Genomic DNA, 25,893 nt, shown 5'->3' with positions numbered 1-25,893 from the left:
GAACGCACAGCCTAATTGGAGTAACTTGCAGTGCCAGTTATGCCAAGTTTGGCCCCGGTCAGAATGGTTTATTTTTGGATGGTCTTACCGTACTGCAGAACACTTCCAGACTGTTATCGATCTCACTGTTCCATCCTAGATACACGTGAATGTCAAAAGAGCACATTGCCCCAAAGCAGACTGTTAGCATACTCGTTTGGCTCTGCAATAAAATCCGCTATACCGAGGCTACATCATCATCACAACGAATACAGTAATACTGCTGAATCTCTTGTAATTTTTACCCCATGTGACCTATATTTAGACTCTCCCACTATATCAGTGAAGTCATTATTATTTGCAGGAATGCAGGATTATAAAGTAGCTGGACTGTCAGAATGATTTATAAGAGCCAAACGCTGGTCTTGTATGAAAATTGTGTCTTCCACCGAGAGAAGACTGATCTTCACATTATACGTGAATCGGGGGGTCGTAAAACTGACATTGATAACTGCATGCCATCACGGCTCACACTAAATCATAATGAGCTGACTGAAGTAGTCATGATGTGCGATAAGAGAAGGTTTATATCGGATATGGCCATCTGTATTCAGGCACAGATGTCCCCGGTTCAGTTTAGTCAGACCTGGACAGCTATTTTTATTGTCATGAGAGGGAACAGTAAATATGATTGATCAAATCCTCCTCATTGGTTGGCAGCCCTGTGACTTTCTGCTGATTGGCAGTTTAGGTCTTGCAGTGCAGCTTGTTAATTAGATGTAATTGAGAGCATGAGTCAGACCACCTCCAGCATCAGACATCGAGGAAACTATATATAATGTATAATGAAACATTTTAAAGTTAGAGGTCTGCTGCTTGTTCAGTGTGATCCACACAGTAAGTAATGCATCTACAGCATATATGGGTTGATAACTGGAACAGATGACTGAGAAATGCCGTTGACTGAAGCTACATAGGAGACAGAGACAAAGGAATTTGCTGCCCATTAAAAAATTATTTCTGTGTGCTGCTTTGATTGGTTGCTGCTTGCCGCCGTTATGACTCATTATTAGTTTTTAGCTGGCTAGCTGATTTGGGCCCATATCTGGCACCTGCTCAGGCACGTCTCGTGCTTCCTGTAATTCTTTAAACAGGCCTCGAGTGATGCGGGCTAATGGGACAGATGCTCCGCGACAGACACGGACGCAAATTCGGCACGGGGCCGTGGTGCCGGGGGTCATCGTTGGCCTCCAGATGCACGTCTAATAAGCTTGATTCATCTTAAAAAAAAAAAAAAAAAAAAAAAACAACACGGCCCTTTGATGCATGAGAACCCGGGGCGAAACGAGGCCTGAATCAGGAGCAGACAGGAGAACGGCCCTCGCGGAGCAGTCACAATGAGGTCACTGGCGAAATCCGAAGGGTATACGTGTCGCTGTCAAGAGGGCAATGAAAATAATGGAGCCCCCTGGTACGGTATGTGTCTGTCTGATTCATGCCTTCAATTACAGCCAGATGAGGCAGTAATAGATTTTTTATTCCGTACTTAGTGTGCAGTGTGACAGTTGCAATATTGACACGCCATTCTTGACATATGGGTGAGTACTATCTCACACAGTCATTCTAGTACGGTAATTTATACTTGCATTTCTTTTGCAGAAGAAATGCACGCTGTGTAGATCAGATCTAGCTCAGTCCAGTTTGCACGATTTACTGTGATATAATCATGTCGATCATTATCGGAAATTCCGATTGTTTCATTTAAACGGCATTCGATTGGATACTCATTCAGCAGTCCATCTTCCATGAGCGCTTTTTCAGTACAGGGTTATGGTGTCAACTGGGTATGATTTTTTTCAATAATCATTTGACCTCCATTTAAATATTCATCACGTGCTTAAAAAAAGCTTTTCCCCACAGCACTGAGTTAAATAAAATTAAGAAAGCAGATTCATTTTTATTCTTAAGTCAATGGAATGATATGTATGAAAATATTCTTCTCACCTTAATGTCTGCAAATGGAACTACAGTATAGAGACCTTTTACAGAATCTGTCAGCCACTAAAAATATGACCTCATAGGTACATTGCAGTGAACTCTATAAAGTGTATTATAGATAACAATAAAATAATAGTAATAATAACCACTTAAAGGTGAATTCCACCATAATTCTGCAGCTAATTTATTTGTCTATTTTTTATTTTTTTCCTCCTGGCAAGAAGACCATCACAAGAAGGTGGTCTTTTCTGTCAGTTCCCAGGTAGCTCTTTGGCATCTTTAATGCAGGTTTTTTTTATATTTTTGTATGAAAGATCTGGCTTAGAATAGTTAACAAATTGACTGAAAGAAGATCTCAATGATTGATTAATCAATTGATAGAGGGGCGAAGAAATGACATCGAAATGGACACCCGGAAACCTTGACGAGTTTGTAAATTTGACAAATTTCATAAATGTCACCTTGTGATGTCATAGGGTAAAAGATTGAGTTCTCAGTGGGGCATGTAATACAATTTAATTTGGAAATCTAGGTCATCATCTGGCAATGAACCAAATTGACTCCGTATTACTTTGGAGTGGAACTCCCCTTTAAGCCTATTTAAAGTCATTTAAAGGCAAAATGTTGAACCTGTCACACTATTATTAGCACTCACATAGAATTTGTTGCCGTAGTTTGATTTTTTTTTGCCAATACATGTGGCAAGTTACAGAATACAGAACCTAGTTAGTGTTGTACATTGTACTATATTGTTCTTGTATTAATCATAATATTCATTTATTTGCCTAAAACATACCCCGTCATCAAGATTTAAATCGCACTTCCGTAAACTCAATGTATTGCTTTGACCTTTGAAATAAGTGAGGTTTTATGAGGCTAAATAACTGCCTACTTATTCATTTAATCTATATTCACTGCATCTTGCTTTCTTATTGGTTATCAGTACTGCTAAAGATCTTGTATACGTGTGCTTTGGCGTCAGACGTTCCAAAGGTATCCTGTCTCCTGTGGCAGAGTCCTCAGACATGCAGATGGCAATATATAGGTCATTTATTATTACCTTAGCAAACTATACCAAACTGCAGGCGACAATTACTCTCTTTCCTATACCACTTAGAGCCTCTTAAGTTTGAGAATAGATTTTAAGACACAAATAGCATTTTATAAGGCTGGATTTGATTGGTTCTAAAAGGCAGCTCTGTCGATGTTATTCGACGTTAGATGGACCAATGATCCAAAGTCTGGTTTCTGTCCTGTGGATGTTCTCAGTAGGATTGTGTTTTGTCCCCATTTTACTTTGCATCTTTCGCTTGGCTTTTCCAAAACATATGTTTTCTCATAGAGCTAAGAATAACCTTAAGTGTTCGCTGTCTTTTCTATTTTTGCGGCCCCTTTTTTTTTTGCAGCTATGGATTAATTGCTATTCTAAGAATAAGTCACGGCAGTGATGAGGACATCAGGAAATGTACTTTTCTCCCGCCCTGCCAGTTCTCCGCCTTAAAGCAGGCCTAGTGCCGTTACGTGAATTTTCACTGCGAGCAGGCAGGGTGCGTAGCTGCCAAAGCCAAACGGCTATCACCGGCGAGATGGATTTCTGCGATGTGGATGCTCCGCATCCGCGCTCCCAGCCATATGGGGAACTGTAACGTGACTCTCCTCTGAGGATTCGAGGAACAAAGGCAGTGACAGGCTGCTCCGCAGGACTTCTCTCCACCAGAAGTAAAAACATATTAGCTGTCAGTATTAATTATTATAACGCTGAATGGGCAGCAGATTAGCATTTTTGACAGCCACAGTTCATGAAAAATCAAGCAGCCATAAAGTTATATTCATTCTGCCTTATACTGTAGATATATTTTAAATACCCAGTTTTGGGCATATGGCTTCTTTGCTTGCTCTGACATGTGTTCAGTTTTTCTGCTCTTCGTAACCTCAGCTGACATACCTGCCAGTACATGACATCATTATTACACGTGACCATCTCGGGTAAAGCATAGTCACTGCAGTAGTTGTTTAATTGTTTTAATATCTGATGTCCTTCTCTTTTTTTTTCTTTTCTTTTAACCGCTGCCTACCTTTTCAGGAAGTGGAGGTTTGTACCCATACTCATCCATTTATTGGTGATTTCCTTTTTTTTTTTTTTTTTTTTTTTTTTTTAAATAATGTTTGGTTCAACGTGTGTCTGCTTGGTAAAGCTGTGTAACTTTGTGATTACAGGAACCTGGAACATGGAACCCTGGCAAACCATTCGATCAAGGTGTGATTACGATTTTTTTGTCAGTTTCCTATCTTATGTAGTTATGTACTTATAAAAATATTACCCCGTGGAGGGAGACACATGAAAATGGATGTTGACTATATTATCTTAGCATATTTACAGTTGAGCACAAGAGGGGGAAAAAAAACATCTTTGGTCATTCGTTAATCCAGTTAATCCATCCTCCCCTCCCTCGTAACAAAACACAATGAACAATGACACCAGTTTCACCTTGAAGTTGCTGAAGAGCATTGATTTAGTTGCTTTGTTTCGCTATTGCAGAGCAAAGCCAGCAACTGCAAGACAAATCTAGATACAAATTACCAAACTGATTTAAATATGTTTTCATTTAAGAGACTCAGGTGTTGATTTAAGGAGTTACCTGATTCATAACAGATCTGTCTACTGATAGTCCTCTGTTTACACTGTTCTGACAGAAGTTTTGGAAACGTTCTGCATTTACAGAATCTACCTTAATCTGTCATAGCCTTTTATCATTGACTTGCTGGAAACATGCACACATTGTTATGACTATGAGGGCAAAATGAAATTATAGGGCAGTCACAGAAGAAGATAATCTTTTAAATCCAGTCCGGGCTTTGCAGAAAGCCCTTAAGGACAAAGGTCACTTTAACCGTGGTGATAGGCATCAGCCTTGAACATGGGCTTTGACAACCTATTTAACATCAGCGATCTGCTTAGTGTTTTGTGGGACGTAATTCCATTAGGGAGGACTTTGCTTCCAGGAACCGAAAGTGTCATTAGGCTTCAGAGTAGTCTTCCATGTCATTTAATGACATTGGAATTCAAATCAGTTTTGCGAGACGAGTTCCCGAAAAAAGGGCATTGTCATTCACTCACCACTTTATAAATCGATTAGCTTAGCACTGTTTTTTTTATTGTTCAGACTGATGTTGATTTCCATAGGAAATGCATGGTGTTATTGCTTATGAGAAGCATAAAGAGCTAGCTGAGCTAGTGGTAGCCTTAGAGGAACATTGGCGTTAAGGTTAATCTCAGCAGTCAAAAATTACATTTCTAGCTTGAGTTAGCCGACTCCCCAGAAAACGGGCATCAGCACACACTGGAAGAATCACTCTATAGCTGAGCTCCATTCAGCTCAGCTCCCGCCTCCTTGTATTGCAGCTCTGGATCCCGCCAAAGATCCCTGCCAGAAGGTGAAGTGCGGTCGGCACAAGGTGTGCGTGGCTCAAGACTACCAAACTGCAAGCTGCATAAGTCAAAGACAGATGAGGTAATGACTGAATGACCACTGTCAGCCATTGAGGTCACATGACATGAAATATCGAAGCAGGGAGTTATTTTAGAATTTGTTTCTTTGAACAGCTGTTTGCTTGTTTGATTTATTCATTTTATTTTTCATTAACTTCACCTATTTTAATATGCAGTTTTTTTACTGACTGGCTAGCAGCTAAATGTAGTGATGCTGATTAGGATCTTCCACGTCTGGCTACGTGACGTGTCTCGCACGGCACACGCTGCATTTCATTAGCGCCCCGATGTCGTATTGATCCGTTTATCCGCTTTATTTGCTTAACGCACACTTTCGTCTCTCGCTCTGGCGCACACGCAGAGCGCCCGCTCGCTAACCGGTTTTGAGTTACTTCACAAACGTTCGCTGTGCGGTACGCTGCAAGGCAGGCAGGCCAGATCAATCCCAGCTTCTGACTGTTGCCATGGTATCCCACTGGGATGCATTCTGTAGCGCTCAAAAGACAGCGCGCTGGTCATGTGGTGGGTCTAAAATACAAAAGCAATGCTTCTGGGTGTCAATTGCTGCCCATAGCTGTGCTTAGATTTCTTGGCTTGCCGTGACTTCTCCACAAATGCACATGATACCTGTTTTGCATAGTTACTGCTAAAGGTTCAGGTATAAGAGCAGATTTCTTTAATTATAGTCTTTTTTTTTTCCAGAACCACCTATATTTAGAAGAGGGCAGTGATTGTGAAGGGATGCATTAGCCTCAGCTTACGAGTGCTTAGCCTAATTACGATCGTGTCGGCAGTGGCGAATTGAATGTGTCTTCTTGCCAGATGTATGAATGAATCAAGTTGTGTGTCTGAGGGTCTGCAGGATGACTGTGCAGCACTGGCTTTTTCAATATGGGAATCTGGCAGTGGACGGAGATGTAATATAATTGGATCGGTCTAATGTTGTTTTGGATAGACAGTTGTGGAAATTACCCTTTTTTAACTCCCCGAAGCTGTTGCGGGAACTGAACTGGCAAAAACAATGAATGGAAAGAGGGATGGCCTAATTTATTCTGACATTTTTTAAACAGAATTTCCTTTGTTAGATGATGCAGTCGGAGTTTAAATTTAAATGTAGCTTTGAGTTTGAGATATGAAACTAAACAAACTAAAATTAGATGGTTGGGAATATAGGCTCTATGTGGACTTAATGAACATATTGTTTGAAATAAAAGCATTGTATTACGTTCCCGTTATTTTAGCCTAATCAGACAATCTAATCCGATTTGTTTTTCTACTCCGTGTTAAATTGCTATTAATTATACACTTTGTATCAAGCTTTTTTGATTCAGATTCACCAACTGCTTCAGTTTTTATTTCACAACATCTATACTGCAAGTTGATAATTTTTTTACATATTTCTGCTGACTTGGTTCTCGGTACAATGGCCTCTTGGAAAAATGACCTTAACACTAGATGCATTTTGCACCCATAAGCTTTGAGGAGATGATTTACACCTTGTCGCCAGGCTTGTTAATCAGCGTTACCTGAACGGCAGACTTGCAGTAGTCCAGTGTAAAATGCAGTACAAGATGCAGTTGAGTGATTGCCAAATAACATCCTAATAACTACATTTCCAGAAACACTTTTTTTGGATCATCAATATTGTTTTCAGCTGCATACCTCGGGAAACAAGAAATCACTGCAGATTAGTGTGAAATGTCCGAATTAGAGGCCAAAGCTCATTTCCCGGGTGCAGTGACTTCCTGGAAGAGAGCTTGTGTGAGACGGCTTGTGTAAGAAGGCCTTGGGCAAGTGCAAAAGCACAGAAAAAGTGAGTCTGGGCTGATGTTTTTTTTTCCCTCAACACAGAAAGGACAATTAGACCAACAAAACAGTAGGAAAGGCCTATTCAGTCTAGTTCAACAACCATTGGAAGGCAGCTAATGGCAGCCACATTGCTTTGGGCTCGAAACAGAAAGGGACCCTCTGTTCCTGGTTGAGCCACAAAGACGTCGTCCCCTAGGAGTTGAAGCCCCTTCCGCAGTAAAAAACCAAGACTAGACTGACAACTACCTGCTGCAGCCAGCCCACAGGCCTCGCACGGCTACACAGCTAAACCTAAAAATACCGCACGCTTGTAATTACGTAATTGCACAACATTTTGCTCTTTGACTTGCACAAGCAAATCACTCCAAGCACATCTGTAGGTTTTTATTTTTACTTATTATTTTCCGACCAAAACAGGGCCTTTTTAAAACACAGTGTTAAGCCTTCCGTAAGACTTCACCGACAGAATAAGACTGACAGGAAGTTCTGGAATCAGCAGATTCCACACTCATCATTTGGGAAGGGAAAGCAATAGTCCTCAGACAGGAAGCAGCTGCCTTCCCTAAGAGAGATTACCCCAGGTAATCTCCCCGACTCAGACAATCAAACTAATATGCATTCTGTGAGCTTTAAGCCACCGTGCAGCCCCCAGAATAATACGTCAAATATCAGCATACCAAAGCAGCTTTTTTATAAAGAGCCACTGGATTCCCTATCTATAGGCTGTCAGCTCGAGTGAGCCCACGCAGTGTCAGGTAGTCATGTTAATTTCCCAAAGTGAAAACTGTATGTGACACCATCTTTACTTTAATTTAGCTGCGCTGGGAGATTCTTGATCGCTTGATTGATACTGAAGGAGAGGCTTGGTGCTGCATGTAATTCCTCGATATTACCCTGGCCTTCATTCGATTACCGCCCGCTCCCCACCCCGTACGCCATTTTCCTCCCCATCATTGTCTCCCATTATTATTGCTATTACCTGCATTGCAGACCCTTCTATCCTTAACTTTCATAACTGGAATTAAGTAGAACTGCTAACCTTCCAAATCTGTGTTGCATTCTTAGCCCAAGACACATTTAGGTGGTCCCAAGAGTCAATTTAGACCATTTTTCTTGTCTCCCTGCTGTACATATGATCTAGTTCTCAGTCTTTGATTGCTCTGCCAGCAGCTACAAGGGAAAGAAACACTGGGAGTTTTTTTTTTTTTTCGTGTTTAAAAGCCTCCATTTCAAATAGACTCAAATGATCAACAACTCTGTGCGCTGAATATTTTCATGGAATTTGCCGCATTCAGATGTGCAGTGGAGAGCTATTAGATTATCCTAATCAGTGACAGTGATACGTCTGTGACCTGTGCCACTTTTCAATCTTTTTTTTTGTCAGTCAAAACTATTGTCTGAGTTTTTGGACCACTTTAAAGTTAATGTGTATTTTTTGTTTATTAGGAAAATTTCAGTATTCAGGCTCCGAAGCGTATTCTCTTAGTCTCGTTCAATTATCTATGACCTCAGTCATCTGTAGAATGTTTGAGTGGGGTCAAGTGCTCCGAAATCCTTTTACATCTTCGAAAGGATACTCATTTAGTCTTGTGATCAAAGACTGCTACGGAATACTAATGATGGGTGAAAATAGGGCTAATGTTCTTCAGCATTTTTATTTCCAAAGAGCAAATTATCTAAGTTTTTACAAAAGTTTTTTTTTTTACATAACTATGCTTTCAGGTGAGCCTTTTGTTGTGCAGTAGAAGGTGTTTTCATTAAATGATAATGATATATGATCTTAATTAAATGTTGGCATCAATTAGTCTTGCAAACCCATGGCATTATTAATCTATCCATTTTCTGTAACTGCTTGGACAAGCACAATTAATAGGACAATTAAGGGTTGCGGGGGGGGGCTAAGGGCACAGAGCAGGGAACATTCATGAGATGGGTCACCAAGCCATTGCAGGGCACACTCACACACCATTCAGTCACACTCACACACCATACACTCACACTCACACACCATACACTCACACTCACACACCATTCAGTCACACTCACACACCATACACTCACACTCACACACCATACACTCACACACCATACACTCACACTCACACACCATACACTCACACACCATACACTCACACTCACACACCATTCAGTCACACTCACACACCATACACTCACACTCACACACCATACACTCACACTCACACACCATTCAGTCACACTCACACACCATACACTCACACTCACACACCATACACTCACACACCATACACTCACACTCACACACCATACACACAAACACACACACTTTGGCAACTCCACTTAACCTCAGCATGTTTTTTTTTTTATTGCCCACCACCCCCCCTCTTCGGAGGACAACTTTATTTTACATTACATTCAAGAGCAAAGAGTGTGGCTGCTCCAAACTCACCCGTCCCGTGGAAAAAGGAAAAAGAAAAAAAGAAAAACGGGGGGGGATATAGAAACAACAAGCGTAACAATAACAGACATCAATCACCATGGGGAGAGCATGTTTTTGGACTGTGGAGGGAAGCTAGAGTACCAGGACAAAACCCCACAACGACATGGGGAGAAAATGCAGACTCCACACACATGGAGCCATGGCGGAGACTCGAACCCTGGTCCAAGAATTGTGAGGCAACAGTTCTGACAATGTTGACCACATTAATAATATGTTTAATATTTTTCATTGTTTTTTTTTGGCAGTTTCAAGGATGTGGGACTTTCCCAAAACCCTCTGTTTTCAAAATGCAAGCAGTGTCCAGTTGTACATCCATTCCCAGTTTGTGGAGCTGATGGGCACACCTATTCTACGAAGGTAGGCCGACTGCCTATTCTGTATTCAGATCACACGATGTACATAATGCAGACACACACGCTTCCGCAACTGCGCCATAACGTTTTACTTTTTCATAATATGTAAATTGTACATATGGCGTTCTTTCCCCACCAGCTCCTTAATCCTGTTATTTAAAATTTGAGGTGTATTTTTTGTTGTGAAGTATAATTGTATAGTTGGTTAGGCTTTGCTAAGTGAAGCATTAGTAGACATCAAGCATTAACAAAAAAATGAAAAAGTCAGATATCATCATGGCAGCTTAGCTTTGATTCATTAGGGTCGTCTTTTCAATTCAATTTCACTTCAACTTATTTTGATATAGCGTCTTTCACAACAGAGTCACCCCAAAGCGCTTTACATGGATGTGTTGTGATACATATCTTTTCTGTTGGAGAGAGGCCAATGAAACAGACCGCAGTGTAATAAAATCAGAATTTGGGCCTGTCAATTTGTTAATAATAATAGTAATTAATATCATCATTGAAAAAGGCAATTTCTTTTAAATTCCATAAACATGGAATTTAAACATTGTATTCTTCAGTTTTAATTAATATTCATTTAAATCCAACAAAGCCAAAATTATTTTAATAAATTATACCATGAATTAAATTTTATTTAATTTTTGAAAATAGAGATATGATTTCCTTATGAAAGGTAATTGACTTTGTGGTTCCTGGACAATCAAGTCCTATGAGAAAGCACGTGTCTCGTTTTAGCATGTGAGCATCAACCACAGATCCATATGTGTGAGTCTTCAGGGTTTTTGGGATGACAGGCTTCATTGGGTCTCTTTGCCGTGTCGTTCAGTGCAAACTGGAGTACCAGGCCTGCATCTCGGGCAAGCAGATCTCCGTGAAGTGTACAGGGCAGTGCCCATGCCAGACCAACAAGTCGAAGACCAGAGCAGAGAAAAAAGGTAAGTAGAGCTGGACTGCTGACCATCTTGCCATTCATGGTGACCTTGTGTAACTATGAGAATAAATGATCCAAGCAACCGCTTCTCCTCCTTACATGTTCCCTGGCCAGATCTCTTTGCTGTAGTGAGTTTTCCTTCTTAATTATTGTTTCGGTCCATATGGTGGCTAGGCTTTGACCTGAGGACACCTCGTATTACATGGTCTAACGGCACATCCCGCTTGGATAATGGTGTTTGAGTGCCGTGCTGACGGGATTGTCCTTTTCTGCTCCATGCTGTTAGGTTTCTCCAGTCCTTTGCATCCTCTCTGTTTGGCACTCTCACTTTTGTCAAGCACCATTAAGCTGTTTTAACTGGGGACGAGCCCAGGATGTCGCTTTGTTAGAATGACACTTGACTCGGGGAGATCTCACGGACGAAGTGGGAAGGGAGAGTCCCTATGACTGGGCTGAAAATTCTAAATATTCAAAAATCATATATTAAGTAGATGGCACGGTAGCCTCACATGTGGTTGTGGGTTTGATTCTCACCCCTACTCTGTGTGTGTGTGTGTGTGTGTGTGTGTGTGTGTGTGTGTGTGTGTGTGTGTGTGTGTGTGTGTGTGTGTGTGTGTGTGTGTATCCAGGGGACAAGCATCCCATCCATGGGTCCAGGCTTACCGTGATCCTGTACTGGATAAGTGGTCGTAAGATGACAGTGTGGATGGATCTGTATTAAATGAGAAATCTTTTCATGTGTCATTACTTGAAGTAATACAGTGCCTAACAACTATTTATGAAATGTGTACAGAACGGCGTACACAATGATGCATTGTAATGCCACAGAAACATTGTTATCAATATGAATAGCGCTGTAGCAAAGAGTCATAACATTGCGGGCTCTTGAAAACTGGATGAAATCATTTGGCAGCACTGACTTCTCTCTTTCATCGGTTTCTTTTTCAAGTGAGAAGTGAGAAACGTATTGGGCTGTTTTCTTGTTGAGTCCGAAGGGACAAGATTGAGAATTCACACATCCTGAGGTCATGGTTCTCTAGAAAAAAAGATTGGATTGCTCTCCTCAGGTGAAGGAGGAGAAGCCAATCGATGATGTGTCTGCTGGATTGGAGTATAATGGTGGGGAGATGTGGAAGCAGCTTCACACCTGTGACCGTGGACTTTGGGTGATGACTTACAGATGAGCTTTGGGTGATGACTGAGCTCTCTCCACTGGGTTTGCTGGACCTGCTGTCCAGGATTGAGTGAAGAGCCCAGCCAGTGCTGGAGGATTTTGAGTGGAATCACTATGTCTACATGTCTGCAGGCAATCTCTGTTGTGAGACGTCCATCAGTGGAGTATGAGCTGGACAAGGTCTTCTGGACGAAAACACCTGGAAGCTGACCAGCACAAACAGGAACACTGTCTTCTAGCTGTACTTTCAGGGGAATGGGAGAACATGGTGGTCTTTGTTAGCTGCTGTTCTGAGGTTCATGAAGTCAGCAACTGTGCAGACATACTGTAAGGAAAGTAGATCAGTTCCTATCTACATACAAATAGCCGGCAGCAGCTGAAATGCATGGTTTGGATTCAGTTTTACAACATCGTTTTAAGTTGAGGTCATCTAGCTATACTGTGTCTGTACTAGCACACATTATCGTTATTAATCTTGTAGAATCCGAATCTTTGATTGCGATTAGCAGTTTGTGACACGGGCACACATAAATGGTGGTATTTTTCCATACCATGCTAAGAGAGGAGTTGTACAGAACTCCAGGATCCACAACTGTACAAATGAAATGCAAACGTTGCATTAAAGTGATATGGCCTAGTCAGATCAATTTAATATTTTATGACTTAAAAAATGAAAAATGAATTTTCAATCTCTCAAAAAGTGTTGAACAGAAGGACAACTGATTTTAAATCTTGTTTGGAACATTTGAACTGAATTTACTAAAAGCAGGTTTGTTATTATGAAACAAGTATCCAGCTATTTGTTTCTCTGAGCTTAGACAGATTAGACAGTAATGTGTAGTAACACTGGATTGTTGAAGATCCATGGGTCACAGCAGTTTTAAAAATATCTTGCAGGTGTGCGAAATTGTCACATTTGTGACGCATATGAGAAGCATCATGTCACATTGTGCTGTTTTGACATCGTCCTCAGGGTCAGTCAAGGAATCTGTCATATCTGGCAGGTGCCCCCTTTCAGTGAGTCATCGCGGGTGTCACCACCTTTCGGTGAATATTCTGTCACGTTTGTCAAAAATAGACTGCGTTTCGTTGTTTTCCCCGAGTGCGCTTGCCATCACAGAATTTTTTTTCGACAGATTTCATCCAGTACTGGAAAACGGAGAGAACCTCCTGAATACACGCTAATGATCGATGATTTATGGAGTTTTTGTCATCCGGCGTGTTTGTCAAACTCAATAAGACTTAGTGGTGTTTTACGATAAAGTCCTTGAGCTCACTGGTCCAGGATATCAAACAATGCGGATGGAATGAGTCGGGTGAAATGAGTTGCATTTAATTGTGTGCTACCGTCATTAGCCACATGGACAATACTGTGAGTCAACTTAATTTTTGTGTGAATTTCCAATACTGCATTTTGGCAGGAGTATTTTTACTTCACTCTGAATATTGTAGAATTCGCCTCTGGTTTTCTTTTTATTTATTCATTTTGCCTCCGGTTCAATTTATATTTTCAATGCCCTGCTGTATTACACATTGCAATTTTTAACTGTTCCCAGTCAAACTTACTGAATGCTGGCTAGTATTTTTCTTTGATTAAACTGCGTTTGTGTTCAGAAATTAATGTGTCGTTCTGTCACCTATTGCAGTACATAAATAAAATGCGTAATGGACAGCTAGACAGCTAAATGGTTGAATTATATACTCTGTCAGGTGAGCACAATTGCATTGAAATATCCACAGAATAGTTTTCTTCACCATTAGCTTCAGTATTCGTTTTTTTTCTTTATATTGCTACATTTCACCTACATTTGTAATACTTAAACAGTCTCGGTTCCCAAAACAAATTGCTGCATATGCTCGTATAGCAAAAGGGCATTGGAAGCAAAAGATCCTTGCTTATGTTTACGAAAAATCTATAAACGTAGGTTGTAAAAATTTAAGTTTTTTTTTTCTGTTCAGCCTATCTTTTTATATTTTTGAATTGAGTTGCACCGCAAAACAAGGCATGAAATGTTTTCTTTTTATTTAATTTCAAGATGCTTGCACAGAAAATCCCACTGCGATCCATTCGCTGTTATACGCGTATCAGTCAGTGTAAATGAAGACTAAAGGGTTACAGAAGCGTGAATTAGAGAGCAGATCTTCACCAGCTGACAGTGATGACATTAAAACTGCCTCTGTCTAGATCATTTGCTTTTGTTTTCCGAAACAGCCGTGATGCATCATGTGGATCACAAAGGAGATCTTCACAGTTAAATACATTGCCCTTTCTAGTGCTCGTGATTTTTTCCAAGTGCCCCTTGTGTAAAATGCAGAATGTGACATATCCATCAGAAGTGTTTATGTCCATAATTTACTGAATCACACACACTACTTTTTCTACTGAGTAATGTTGAACATTATGACACATTAATCACAAGCAAAATGGAACATTAATTTCAGTGACAGGACAAGAATGGACCTACATTTTGTCGATGGGTTACCAGATTATTTTTAGCGTTTGTCTCTTTGAGTGAAAAGCAACTTAAGTAGGAAATTAGCCTTATCACTTGCACTAATGAAGTTGATAGTACACATTTGCACGGGGTCTTGCATCTCATGTTGATGTATGAAAGTGCTGTCACAATGTTTACTGGAGTATTCTGCTTGGTCGTTTTGTTTTCCATCAGACGTGGAGATCTGTTCATGTATTTTTTAAAAATAAATTATGTTTTTAAGAAAACGTCTACATTGAATACAGGTGTTATGTAATAACACGTGCAATATTGCAGCTTATATTTCAGTGCTGCCTTTTTTTCTGTTCAGTTTGCAGTGAGGTGGAGCTGAAGGAGGCGGTGAGCCGGCTCAGGGACTGGTTTAAAGTGCTACACGAGAACGGCAACCAAAATAGGAAAGTGCAGGTCCAAAGGCTGGAGAGGAGCCGTGAGTTTCTGAATGCCGTCGTGTCTGATTGCATTGTAGCCCTGTCTTACTGAATCATCGCCCTGTCTAACTGAATCATCGCCCTGTCTTACTGAATCACCGCCCTGTCGCCCTGTCTTACTGAATCATCGCCCTGTCTTACTGAATCATCGCCCTGTCTTACTGAATCACCGCCCTGTAGCCCTGTCTTACGGAATCACCGCCCTGTAGCCCTGTCTTACTGAATCACCGCCCTGTAGCCCTGTCTTACGGAATCACCGCCCTGTAGCCCTGTCTTACTGAATCATCGCCCTGTCTTACGGAATCACCGCCCTGTCGCCCTGTCTTACGGAATCACCGCCCTGTCGCCCTGTCTTACGGAATCACCGCCCTGTTGCCCTGTCTTACTGAATCACCGCCCTGTCGCCCTGTCTTACTGAATCACCACACTGTCTTACTGAATCACCGCCCTGTAGCCCTGTCTTACGGAATCACCGCCCTGTCGCCCTGTCTTACTGAATCACCGCCCTGTCTTACTGAATCACCGCCCTGTAGCCCTGTCTTACTGAATCACCACACTGTCTTACTGAATCACCGCCCTGTCGCCCTGTCTTACGGAATCACCGCCCTGTAGCCCTGTCTTACGGAATCACCGCCCTGTAGCCCTGTCTTACGGAATCAACGCCCTGTCGCCCTGTCTTACTGAATCACCGCCCTGTCTTACTGAATCACCACACTGTCTTACTGAATCACCGCCCTGTAGCCCTGTCTTACGGAATCACCGCCCTGTCGCCCTGTCTTACTGAATCACCGCCCTGTCTTACTGAATCACCGCCCTGTAGCCCTGTCTTACTGAATCACCACACTGTCTTACGGAATCACCGCCCTGTCGCCCTGTCTTACGGAATCACCGCCCTGTAGCCCTGTCTTACGGAATCAACGCCCTGTCGCCCTGTCTTACTGAATCACCGCCCTGTCTTACTGAATCACCACACTGTCTTACTGAATCGTCGCCCTGTCTTACCACTTCCCATCCTGTTTCCCTGCATCCCCTCCCTGTCTCACTGCATCACAGCTCTGTCTTCTCACGCATTGCCCAACAAATGAAAATTAGCTGCTCTATGTAAATCTGTGCTGTTTTAAATATTGTGAAAAGAATGTGACTGGAATGCAGCACAATTAATCCATCTGTGAAATCCACCTTGTCATTATTTCCTCTTTATTCTCCTTTCCTCATTCATTTTAGTATCTGCATTTTTGTCTTTGTCTTTCGGGCTATAAACATTAATGGTTTCAAGAGCCGGGGAGTGATTATTAATACAAAACGAAGCCAGCTTTTCAAACTCCGTGAGCTTTTCAAAGAGGGACACCCGAGCAACCCCCAGCCTTACAGGGCTGAGGAACCAGATTTGCAATGGAAATGAAAGCCTATTGTTTCACATTCTTCAGAGCTTGAGTCGTCCCGCCGACAGATTTAGTCCTTTCATTTCATTACTTTAATATTATACCGGACTTATTCATACCTACGCACATGCTGTGTTTATGTGATGATTTGCATTAGGTAATAGTATAAAAAAAAAAAATCACTGGCTTTTTTTGAAACGGAAGTACAACTTGATGATTACAAATCCAGAAAATAGCTTAAACATTTTTTAGTATTTTAGAGACATGATTCACTCTCGTATTTGTTATATTACACTGTTCAGGTAATAAAATTATAATATTATTCCGGTAATAAAATCAGTAATATATCTTTCACTTGTACTGTAAGTACTAATATTTTTTACTTCTTAAACATATACAACTGCTTTATTTGAAATTAGCTGGCATACTGCGATGAATAAACAAATGCACCCCATGAATGCAATGGACTTGTACCAATTCTGCGATAAATCACACAGCATGCAATAGGAACATATTTCTGGTTAATGTCAGTTTACAGATGCAGGGGTATTAAGATTCGGCACATTTCCTCATGTAAATTTCAGATATCTCCTAAAATGTCTTTCAGGATTCGACACGAGCATTTTACCAATTTGCAAGGACTCCCTGGGCTGGATGTTCAGCAGATTAGACACAAATTATGACCTCCTGCTGGATCAGTCTGAGCTCAGTAGTCTTTACCTGGACAAAAATGAGCACTGCATCAAGTCTTTCTTCATTTCCTGCGACACATATGGCGACGGGCTGATCTCCAACAACGAGTGGTGCTCCTGCTTTCAGAGGCATGAAGGTAAGTGGGGGCATTGTCATTTCAGGGGGAGGAGAGTCAGATGACTTGGGTTCTTCATTCTGATTCGCTCTGCCCTCTTTCACCTCTGCAGGTCTGAGTTAAAGTGTCCTTAATGTGGCCCAGTAAACCTTACCTGTTCCCCGGTACCCATCTTGACTTCTGTTACTGCATATCATTCTCTTTCCCATCCATTCATATTTCAAATACTTATCCAGTATAGGGTTGCAGTTTGCCCCCAAACCACATGACCAGATTTAATATCCATCCATCCATCCATCCATCCATCAGTCTAAGTATCTGTCTTTCTGTCTGTCTGTCTACCTATCTGACCATTTTTCTTTCTTTCTTACCCTGGTGTTTCATTGGTGATGTGTATTCTTATATCGTGACGTTGGGATGTTTGGGGGGTTTGGGCTACGCGGCCCCTTTATTGTAATCTTGATCCGCCAGATGGTTCAATAAAGGTGTTTTAATCCGTAACCGTCTTTCTTTCTTTCTGTTTATATCTTTATCTGTTATCCTGTTTGTTGTTTCAACGCCATCGTTTCAGCCTCTAAAAGGCCAACCTCCAGCTTCATAAACCGACTATTTCCTGCCCCATCCCCGTCTCACACGATTTGCCCGTTCACTCTGGCCACGTCCCACACCGTGCACTCACGCGCCGTACCTCCAGGTATTCCCGAGGTGCCGTTAACGGGATGGAGATACTGCATTTCTTAGACAGAGTTTGGCGCGGACCTGATTTCGGAGTGCCACACGGCCGCTGTCACCTCCGCGCTCATCTGACGGACACAGAACTCACAGAGGCTCGATTGAAGTGTGCCAGCCAGCAGCAGTGTGGACGACGCGCGGCTAAATTTATAACTTGCTGTCCTTTGGAGAAACGTCGCAGTGGCTGTGTCCTCGCCTCAGGTGCCAGCGATGCCGTGATGGAGGCTGCTTGTTAGGGCATCATTCCGAAGAGTTCGTGCAGCCGTGTTTCCGTTTCTGTGCCCGCTGGTTATGTTAGGAATGCTTTAATACATCATATGGTATATGTTTGCTCAGTCTGACGGGTTTGGGAACAGATTTGATAACTCGGGATTCCCGAGGCCTGCTTTTGTACTTACACAGATGGCAGATTGTAAAGCTGCCTCAAGTGATGGACTTCAGTCATTTCATTTTGATTAATTACTCGTTGGGAGGGGTTGCGGTCTGTAGTGAACCGCACTGCTGAATAGTTAGTCGTTAAGCTATCGGTTGACGGGGTTAAATTCTGTTTTGATGCCCAGGGTTTGTTTTTCTGGAAACACACTATCAATTACAAAAGGTGTGCATTGAAATAAAATATATATCCATTAGGGGAAGTTGCTTAAATTGGCTGTAGGAGGAGTAAAGATTTAAAACCCACAGTGGGTGGAATTATCATGCGCTGTCAGCCGCTGCCTAGTTTAACCCTCGTTTCAGTGGATAAACCAACCGGTGACTGATAGATACACAGTAATCCTACCTACTCTGGATTTTGAAGCGTTTGACTTTTCTCTCCAGTCGCTGACTTAAGCATTTCAGGTCCCCGTTTTGATGTTGGCACTGTCATCAAGGTAACGTATTCCCAGGCTTGGGCGATATTACGGTAATATGGCATACCTTGGTATTTTGGGTATGCCACGGTATTTAGAAACCTTGCCCCCCCCAGGACCTGGCGAATTTATTCAATAAGTTTCTAAAATGCTGCAATAGCGATGTTTTCAAAAATGCTGCCGAAATATTGTATATCATGGTATAATATCCGGACGGCTGTACGGTATGAAAAATTAGATACCGCCGAAGCCTGTGATTTTAACTGCATTACGTTCCCTCATAGTAGGTTCCGTTACCTTCCAGAACCACCATGCCAGTCAGAGCTGTCCAGCATCACCACACAGCAAGCCGGCAAGAAGCTGCTGGGTAGGTCCTCCAGTCTTCCACAGATGTGTTTCCATGATTAAAATGTAAAATATTGCTCAAAATAATTTTTCTAATACTCTCCCTGTAGCGATTGTAATTCAGCCATTGAGTAGTAGATGTTGTAGATGTCCTGTCAGCGTCTGTGGAATTAGTTCTGTGTGTCACAAAGTAAATCAGAAGTCTTAAATAATGTCTGTGGATAAAGCAAATGTGAAAATATGGCAGATTATTAAGAGTTGGGAGCAGTTCTGTGTGTCGAATTATGATTAAATCGTACCAAAAATGATTCCAATCCAGACACGAAGGATATTTTTAAACTTATGACAAGGATCGAGGCAGACTTCTGTTGCTCCAGGGTAGATTAGAAAGCATTCGTTAGGCTGCACTGGCAATAACTGCGATAGAATTAGGACATAGTGGAAGTGTTGCAGTGTTTAACAGCTGCTGAAGGTACGAGGTCTGTCGGCATGTTCCCTTCTGTTGCCAGAACTGTGGAGCACGCCTCGCATCGTACCACGTGCCCAATTAAAGTCAGCCCGATCCGTGAATTGCCTTTAACGCAATCTGACAGTTCGTAGATTAGGGCTCAGTAAAAAACGCTACCCACACAGTTCAGGGGAGAGCATCCAAGAGGAATTTAAAGTAGGCTCCACAGAACAGAATTAGGCTTCATTTAAGATGGAGTGCTGTGGAATCTCACATAAAACCAGAAGAGAAAATACTTTAGCTGCCAATGGTAATTTTATTACGCGGGTTTTAAAAACAGTACTACTTTCAAGGATAATGTATATGTATGTACATATGTCGCTCTTGCTGTTATTATTGAATTATATTGTAATTTTTTCATACCCCCACTGGTGTGATGCAAATACTGTACACTGCACTGATGTAGTTTTTATAGTATGCAGTGATAATACCGGGATGTGAACTAACAAACATCTGGGTCACTTTGATAAATCTATTTATTGAGGAGTAAGGAATGACATAACAGATCACAATCACAGTCAGCGGGAGTAAGATCATATGTAACATTTAACTCTTATTTCCACCATGTTATACTGTACAGTGGGGACACAAGACCTACTCCAGCCAAAGCTAATTATAAACCCACTCACTTAATTTAAAATGATATAAATAAAATATGCAGAAAATAGCATTATAGTTACATTGTATGTAGTGTGGCTTAAAAGGGGGGGTTGAGTGTGGTAAGACCATAACAGTGGGATGTGACCTAACAAACGTCTGGGATGATTTCTTAGGCTTTTGGTCATGAGTAGCTGGGACTCTTAGGCTATTATAAGCAATCAGAGTCCAGGATCACGGCCCTGTTTCCTATTTTTATTGCCGTCTGTCACCGAGCATACATTATTCCATCCATTGTTGTACGGAAGGAACATGGGGAAAGGCAGTCTGGCGTGGGGGGGGGGGGGGGGTTTGAACGCTGCAGTGGCTGTCTCAGTACCTCAATCAGGAGCATGTCAAGCACACCAGCGGGTCGGAGTGGGCAGCATGTTGACCGGACAGGGCTTCCGCAGAGTCCGGGAGAGTAGCCAAACTCGTGTCGTGGGGGCACGGGGGGAACCTCCAACTGGTTACCCCGGTGCTGCTATACAGGAAGTCAGGAACGGGGAAGATCACAGCCCCCACCCCCCTGCAGGAATGGGCAGCGCCCCCTGCCTGCAGCTCCAGGTGGCACCACAGGCTGCCTTAGTGACTCCCTGCGAGCGACGGGCCGCGACGCGGTACTGAGGCGCCATGGCAACTAGGAGAAAAAAAAAGAGGAAAAAATATGCAATCTGGAGGCAAGGCAGACACCCATGTACGTCCCTGGGGAAGCCTACAACCCATAAAGCAGAGCACACTGGCACAATACTGTAATACACCTTCCCCGAAACACGTAGCTGCCGACACGAGAGGCGAAAGCACGGTCTCCACAGGCTGTATCCCACAACCGAGTGTGTATCACTCCCCCTCGTGTGGCGGCGCCTGAGTCATCAGCCCCCTCCGCACGTACGTTCATTAGCATTTTCTTAATTGCTGACTTGATGTGGCTGTAGTTATCGCAGGCATGCATTGTTATCTTCTGTGTGTTTTTTTTGATGGTGTGTGTGATTTCAGGGTTGTATATCCCTTCTTGCGATGAAGATGGGTATTTTAAGCCACACCAGTGCCATGGGAGCAGCGGTCAATGCTGGTGTGTGGATAGATATGGAAATGAATTAGCTAGGTCAAGGACAGCCAGGCCTGCAGACTGCGGTATGTGCATTAGACGACCTGTCGTTATGTAACAGGCATGTGCTAATGTTAACGTCCTGTTAGAAGTCGTTAATGCCCATGGTGATCTAGCTGTTTCGCTCTGCTAGATGCATAAATGCACAACTTTAAATTCATGCATACAGCTATTAATATTTTAATTGTCTTTTTCATCTTTTCCGCTGTAGGTGTAGAGTTGGAGTCGTCCGGGGACCTAGGCAGCGGAGACCTACGTGAATTCTCCGACGACGAGGACGACAAGGGCCGGGTCCTGAACGACGAAGATGAGATGGTGGACGACGACGAGGATGAGGGCGACGACGAAGTCGACGATGAAGGATATGTGTCGTAGTCCCTGAAATCCACAGATGTGTTTCTGGTCAAATTGCACGCTTCTAGGTAATGTCCCCGAAGAATTACTTACCGAACTAACAGAATGTGTATGATGTGAACTGATACAAATGACAAAAGGCAGAGATTTATTTTTTTTGGCTGTTCTTTTTTTGTCTTTGACAACAAGGATCCTATGTCTGCTTGGCCCTTTGTAGCAAATTCAATAAGCCGGTGGTTAAATACAGAACGGCTGGATACCAGTGCAGTTCTATTTTACTTAAATTAATTTCATTGCTTTGACCATAGCCAGCTGTGAAGCAGAGGGGCTACTTATGACAGCATTATTGGCAGCATATTTTGCTGTTTCATTGTTTTGTTTCGTTTTTTTAATAAATAGCCGTGGCTGTAAAACTGAAACACAGGTGGACAAATGAGAAAAATGCACCTTTTTGCTTGTTTGTGTAACGTCCAACAAGACCGTGTGCATGACTGCAGTGTAAATACACAAAAATATGACACACATGCGCACACAAACGCGCCGACACACACACACACAAAAGTCAGTATTTCATTTCTAACAATATTTTAGTCAGATGGAACATTGACTTTCCTTGTGACAAAAAGAAGGTTGCCAATGAATCACGAGTATTTTCGAAATTCGTATAGTGATGAAATATTCAAAGGAATCGAGCTGTGAGAGAGTACAGAATAATCGAGAATTATCTATTTTTCTATCGTATTGTTTTAAGACTTTCACCGAAAGCTAACGTCTGCTCCACTTTCTATCGTACTGCAAATGTCCTTTTAACTTGCCACAGAAATGAATATTTTTACAATTTCAGTCCAAAGTATGTATACACGTGGCTTCTTCATAAGGACACTGACAGCACTGTTTTCCTGTAGAAAGTGCTGAGTGTCTATATAAACGAGAGCATTGAGGGGAGAGCATGTCCATCACGCTACTGCATGCCCTGCAATCAATAATGAAAAGCTAATTAATTTAGACCCTTATTCTGCTGTCCTTTTTATCTCTTTGATTCTGCGGGGCTCGAGGCTGGTTTTATCCAGGCCGACAAAGTTAACAATGAAAACCCCCTTTTATATGTGTATATGTAAACTGAAATATCATCCTCATCCCATTGAATGTTAGCTTTCTTTTCAATGTGGTCACGCATCATGTACCAAGTGTCATAATTCAAACTGATGTGGTAGGTACATTGCAATGATGATGAGGGTCTGATCAATTCAATTAGAGACTGCAAGAAGATTGCTGGTGTAGGACTGAAGGCTGTGTGATATTGTTGTCGTTTATGCAACGTTTTCATCATAAAAAGTGGAAACAGACAAGAAAAGAATAATGCTGTTCAAGTTGTCTTATTACATAGTGTCAAATGCTGTGGACTCCTTTGTACAGTAGAATCAGTAAGGATGATTATGTCCAATGTACAGTAGTAGTCACAATAGTAGGTGCAGACGAACCTGTTGCGGGTCAGTGTGTTTTTGTAAAATGAAAGGCACACAGGATAGGTGATGATTTGACTGGCGAGTTTGGTTTGGTGGCGAAATTAGCCTTCAGTACCATCAATACTGAGAGTAGCTATGTGGAAATGCAAAAGTTGCGTGTCGTAAAACCTGTCGCACTGCTCTCCGGTGTGATTTCAGATGACTTACAATAGAAAAATTGTTGAAAAGAAACGAAATGGCATGTTTTCATAGGGGGAGGGTGTGTGCAGGAATTGGCACAGCTGTCGACACACATTTAATGGATTTAGAGGAACACTTTATGTGAAATAAACGGTTAAAAATATCAGCTGAAAAGGTAATATACTGTATAGCACTTCAGCATAAACCAGTGAGACAAGCGTGTTTAGTTCTATAAAGCCATTGTTTAACCATTTGCTTAAATTCCTAAAGGTTGTTTTCACAAATGCTTTTATTCCACAGTATGTTTCTTGATGCAGATCAGAAAATGGAAAATGTATATTGCTGCATTACTTATAAATGTATGTAATGACTTTATTTGGGTATCTTTTGAAATATAGCAAACGTACATATAAACGCATTTGTACATGTTTGTAGACTAACAATATGAGTTTACCTCTTTGTTCATTCTTCAGAGGCTAGAATGTGCCTTTTTATTATTGCAGTAGATAGAGATATAGAAGGTTAAGCATGCATTACGAGGCAAAAAACATAGAAAAACAGTAGACTAGAGGAGCACACAGTCCTTTGTAAAAGGGATTCAGATATTTACTGCTGCTGGATAAAGACATGTTTCCTTTTGTTTATACATTGTTTATAAAGTATGTATACATTGATTAGGTAGCATAATGATACCCGTGCGTCTGTGTAATACTTTATTTTCTTTCTTATTGTCTTTCGTTTGTTTTGTTTTTTTTTAATATAACCGAACATTACATAGTATTAAGTGAGTATATAACATGTTCTGTAACATGGGCTTTTTCACCTTCTCCATTCCTTCATCCATAATTAAACGATGGAAAAAAAGAACATCTTTTGTCGATTCAAATATAAATGTTGTTTTAGAGATAAAATGCATTTTTACGGTGTATGTATGATTTGCCTAAATAAAAATTATATTGGTGAAATGCTGTGATGTCCTAAATATTTAAATATGCTTTGTAGTTTATTAAAATTTAACAGTCAAATCCAAACAAAGTAACTAACAAACATAGGAATACTGTTGTTTGTTTGTTGCTTGGTAGCTTTGTCTGATTTTATCGGAGCAACTTTCATCGTTTGCACAGGCATAAAGACCTAGAGGGCTGTCCATGTGAATGCATTGTGTTACTCTAGCTAACTCCAAGAATTTTGTTACCAGTAGGATTATATACGATATATGTTATTATATATCTGAAATGTGTATTGTATATACAGTATTGTATATTATTGTATATATAATATATTATATATTGTTATTATATATTCATATATATGAATATATAAATATATATATATATATTCAGTCTTACAATGTCATTATTTTTCCTACCACAAGAATCACAACTTTGTTATTCATGTGTAAGCTTCCTCTCTTTTCTGTGTTTATGAGACGTTTGTTAGACATACACTGTTAAACATGTTGTATTAAATGGAAATTTACAGTGCTTCATGGGAAACACTGAATTAAATGTAACATCCACAGGATATAATTAGACTATTACAGACGTTTGTTATTTAATTACAATGTAAATCTGGTTAACAAGCTCACTCTATTTCATTAATCCAAGTCAATTTATCATGAAAATATCTTCCAGAAATATAAGCAAGCAGTTTAATTTCTTGGTCTGATGAAGTGTGATTCATCTACGAATTTTCAGCTGAACACTGGACAAAGTATAAATAAAATTGGTGCAATCTAGTTTAATCAAGTAATTTGTGGAATTTATAAGGAAATACAAAAATATTCTGAGTATAATAGTATTTATAATGGAGTGAATCACGGCCATCACCTAATACCTAGGTCCAGCCATACTGAATAGTGACTGTAAAAGATATTCTTTACAGTTATACATCAGAGCACAAATTTAAATATTTTGCGTCAGAATCCCATTCTTGCCTGACTATTTCTCTGATCCGTTGGCTTGGTGGCACTTGGGACCAGGAGCTTTCCGGAAAGAGTCGCTCTTCTCACACTGGATGCTTTGGCCTTTTAGCCGGACCCTTTATCTTGCCGTCCGTTTGAAGTCGCCCGGCCAGGTAATCGAGGCCAACCTCTGTGATATCTGTGGCACTTAAGGTTTGAAAGTGCACTTGCGCCCCCAGTACAATTCTTACTTTTCCTTATGCGTGTTGCTTCAGTCATTTATGAGAATGCATGGCTGGTCATGTCATCTATCATAAGAAAATGTATTTTATAGTCTCCTAAGCCATTTATAAAGCGATATGTCGATGCCATGCGTGTGATACAATGAATGGGCTACCAACTCTACATAATTTGAATAGTTAATTGCATATTAAACCATGGTACATCTATGTTTAAATTAATTATAAATGGAAAGTTAACT

The 25,893-nt window shown here is 41.2% G+C and overlaps 1 protein-coding gene across 2 annotated transcripts in view; it reads left to right on the top strand.

Annotated features, from left to right (window-relative positions):
* Positions 1–24,474, top strand: part of spock3 (SPARC (osteonectin), cwcv and kazal like domains proteoglycan 3) — a 34,159-nt gene extending 9,685 nt beyond the window's left edge. For both annotated transcript variants that reach the window (XM_023799422.2, XM_072707111.1), the window contains exons 3-11: positions 4,195–4,234; positions 5,381–5,489; positions 10,001–10,112; positions 10,941–11,049; positions 15,025–15,141; positions 17,132–17,353; positions 19,217–19,279; positions 21,398–21,535; positions 21,721–24,474. In XM_023799422.2, the coding sequence (XP_023655190.2) occupies positions 4,195–4,234; positions 5,381–5,489; positions 10,001–10,112; positions 10,941–11,049; positions 15,025–15,141; positions 17,132–17,353; positions 19,217–19,279; positions 21,398–21,535; positions 21,721–21,884 (1,074 nt within the window). In that variant the 3' untranslated portion in view covers positions 21,885–24,474. The remainder of the gene's footprint in view (positions 1–4,194; positions 4,235–5,380; positions 5,490–10,000; positions 10,113–10,940; positions 11,050–15,024; positions 15,142–17,131; positions 17,354–19,216; positions 19,280–21,397; positions 21,536–21,720) is intronic.
* The last annotated feature ends 1,419 nt before the right edge of the window (positions 24,475–25,893 follow it).

This window comes from Paramormyrops kingsleyae, chromosome 25, assembly GCF_048594095.1.
Source record: "Paramormyrops kingsleyae isolate MSU_618 chromosome 25, PKINGS_0.4, whole genome shotgun sequence".
NCBI lineage: Eukaryota > Metazoa > Chordata > Actinopteri > Osteoglossiformes > Mormyridae > Paramormyrops > Paramormyrops kingsleyae.
This window is presented reverse-complemented; position numbering and strand designations above follow the sequence as displayed.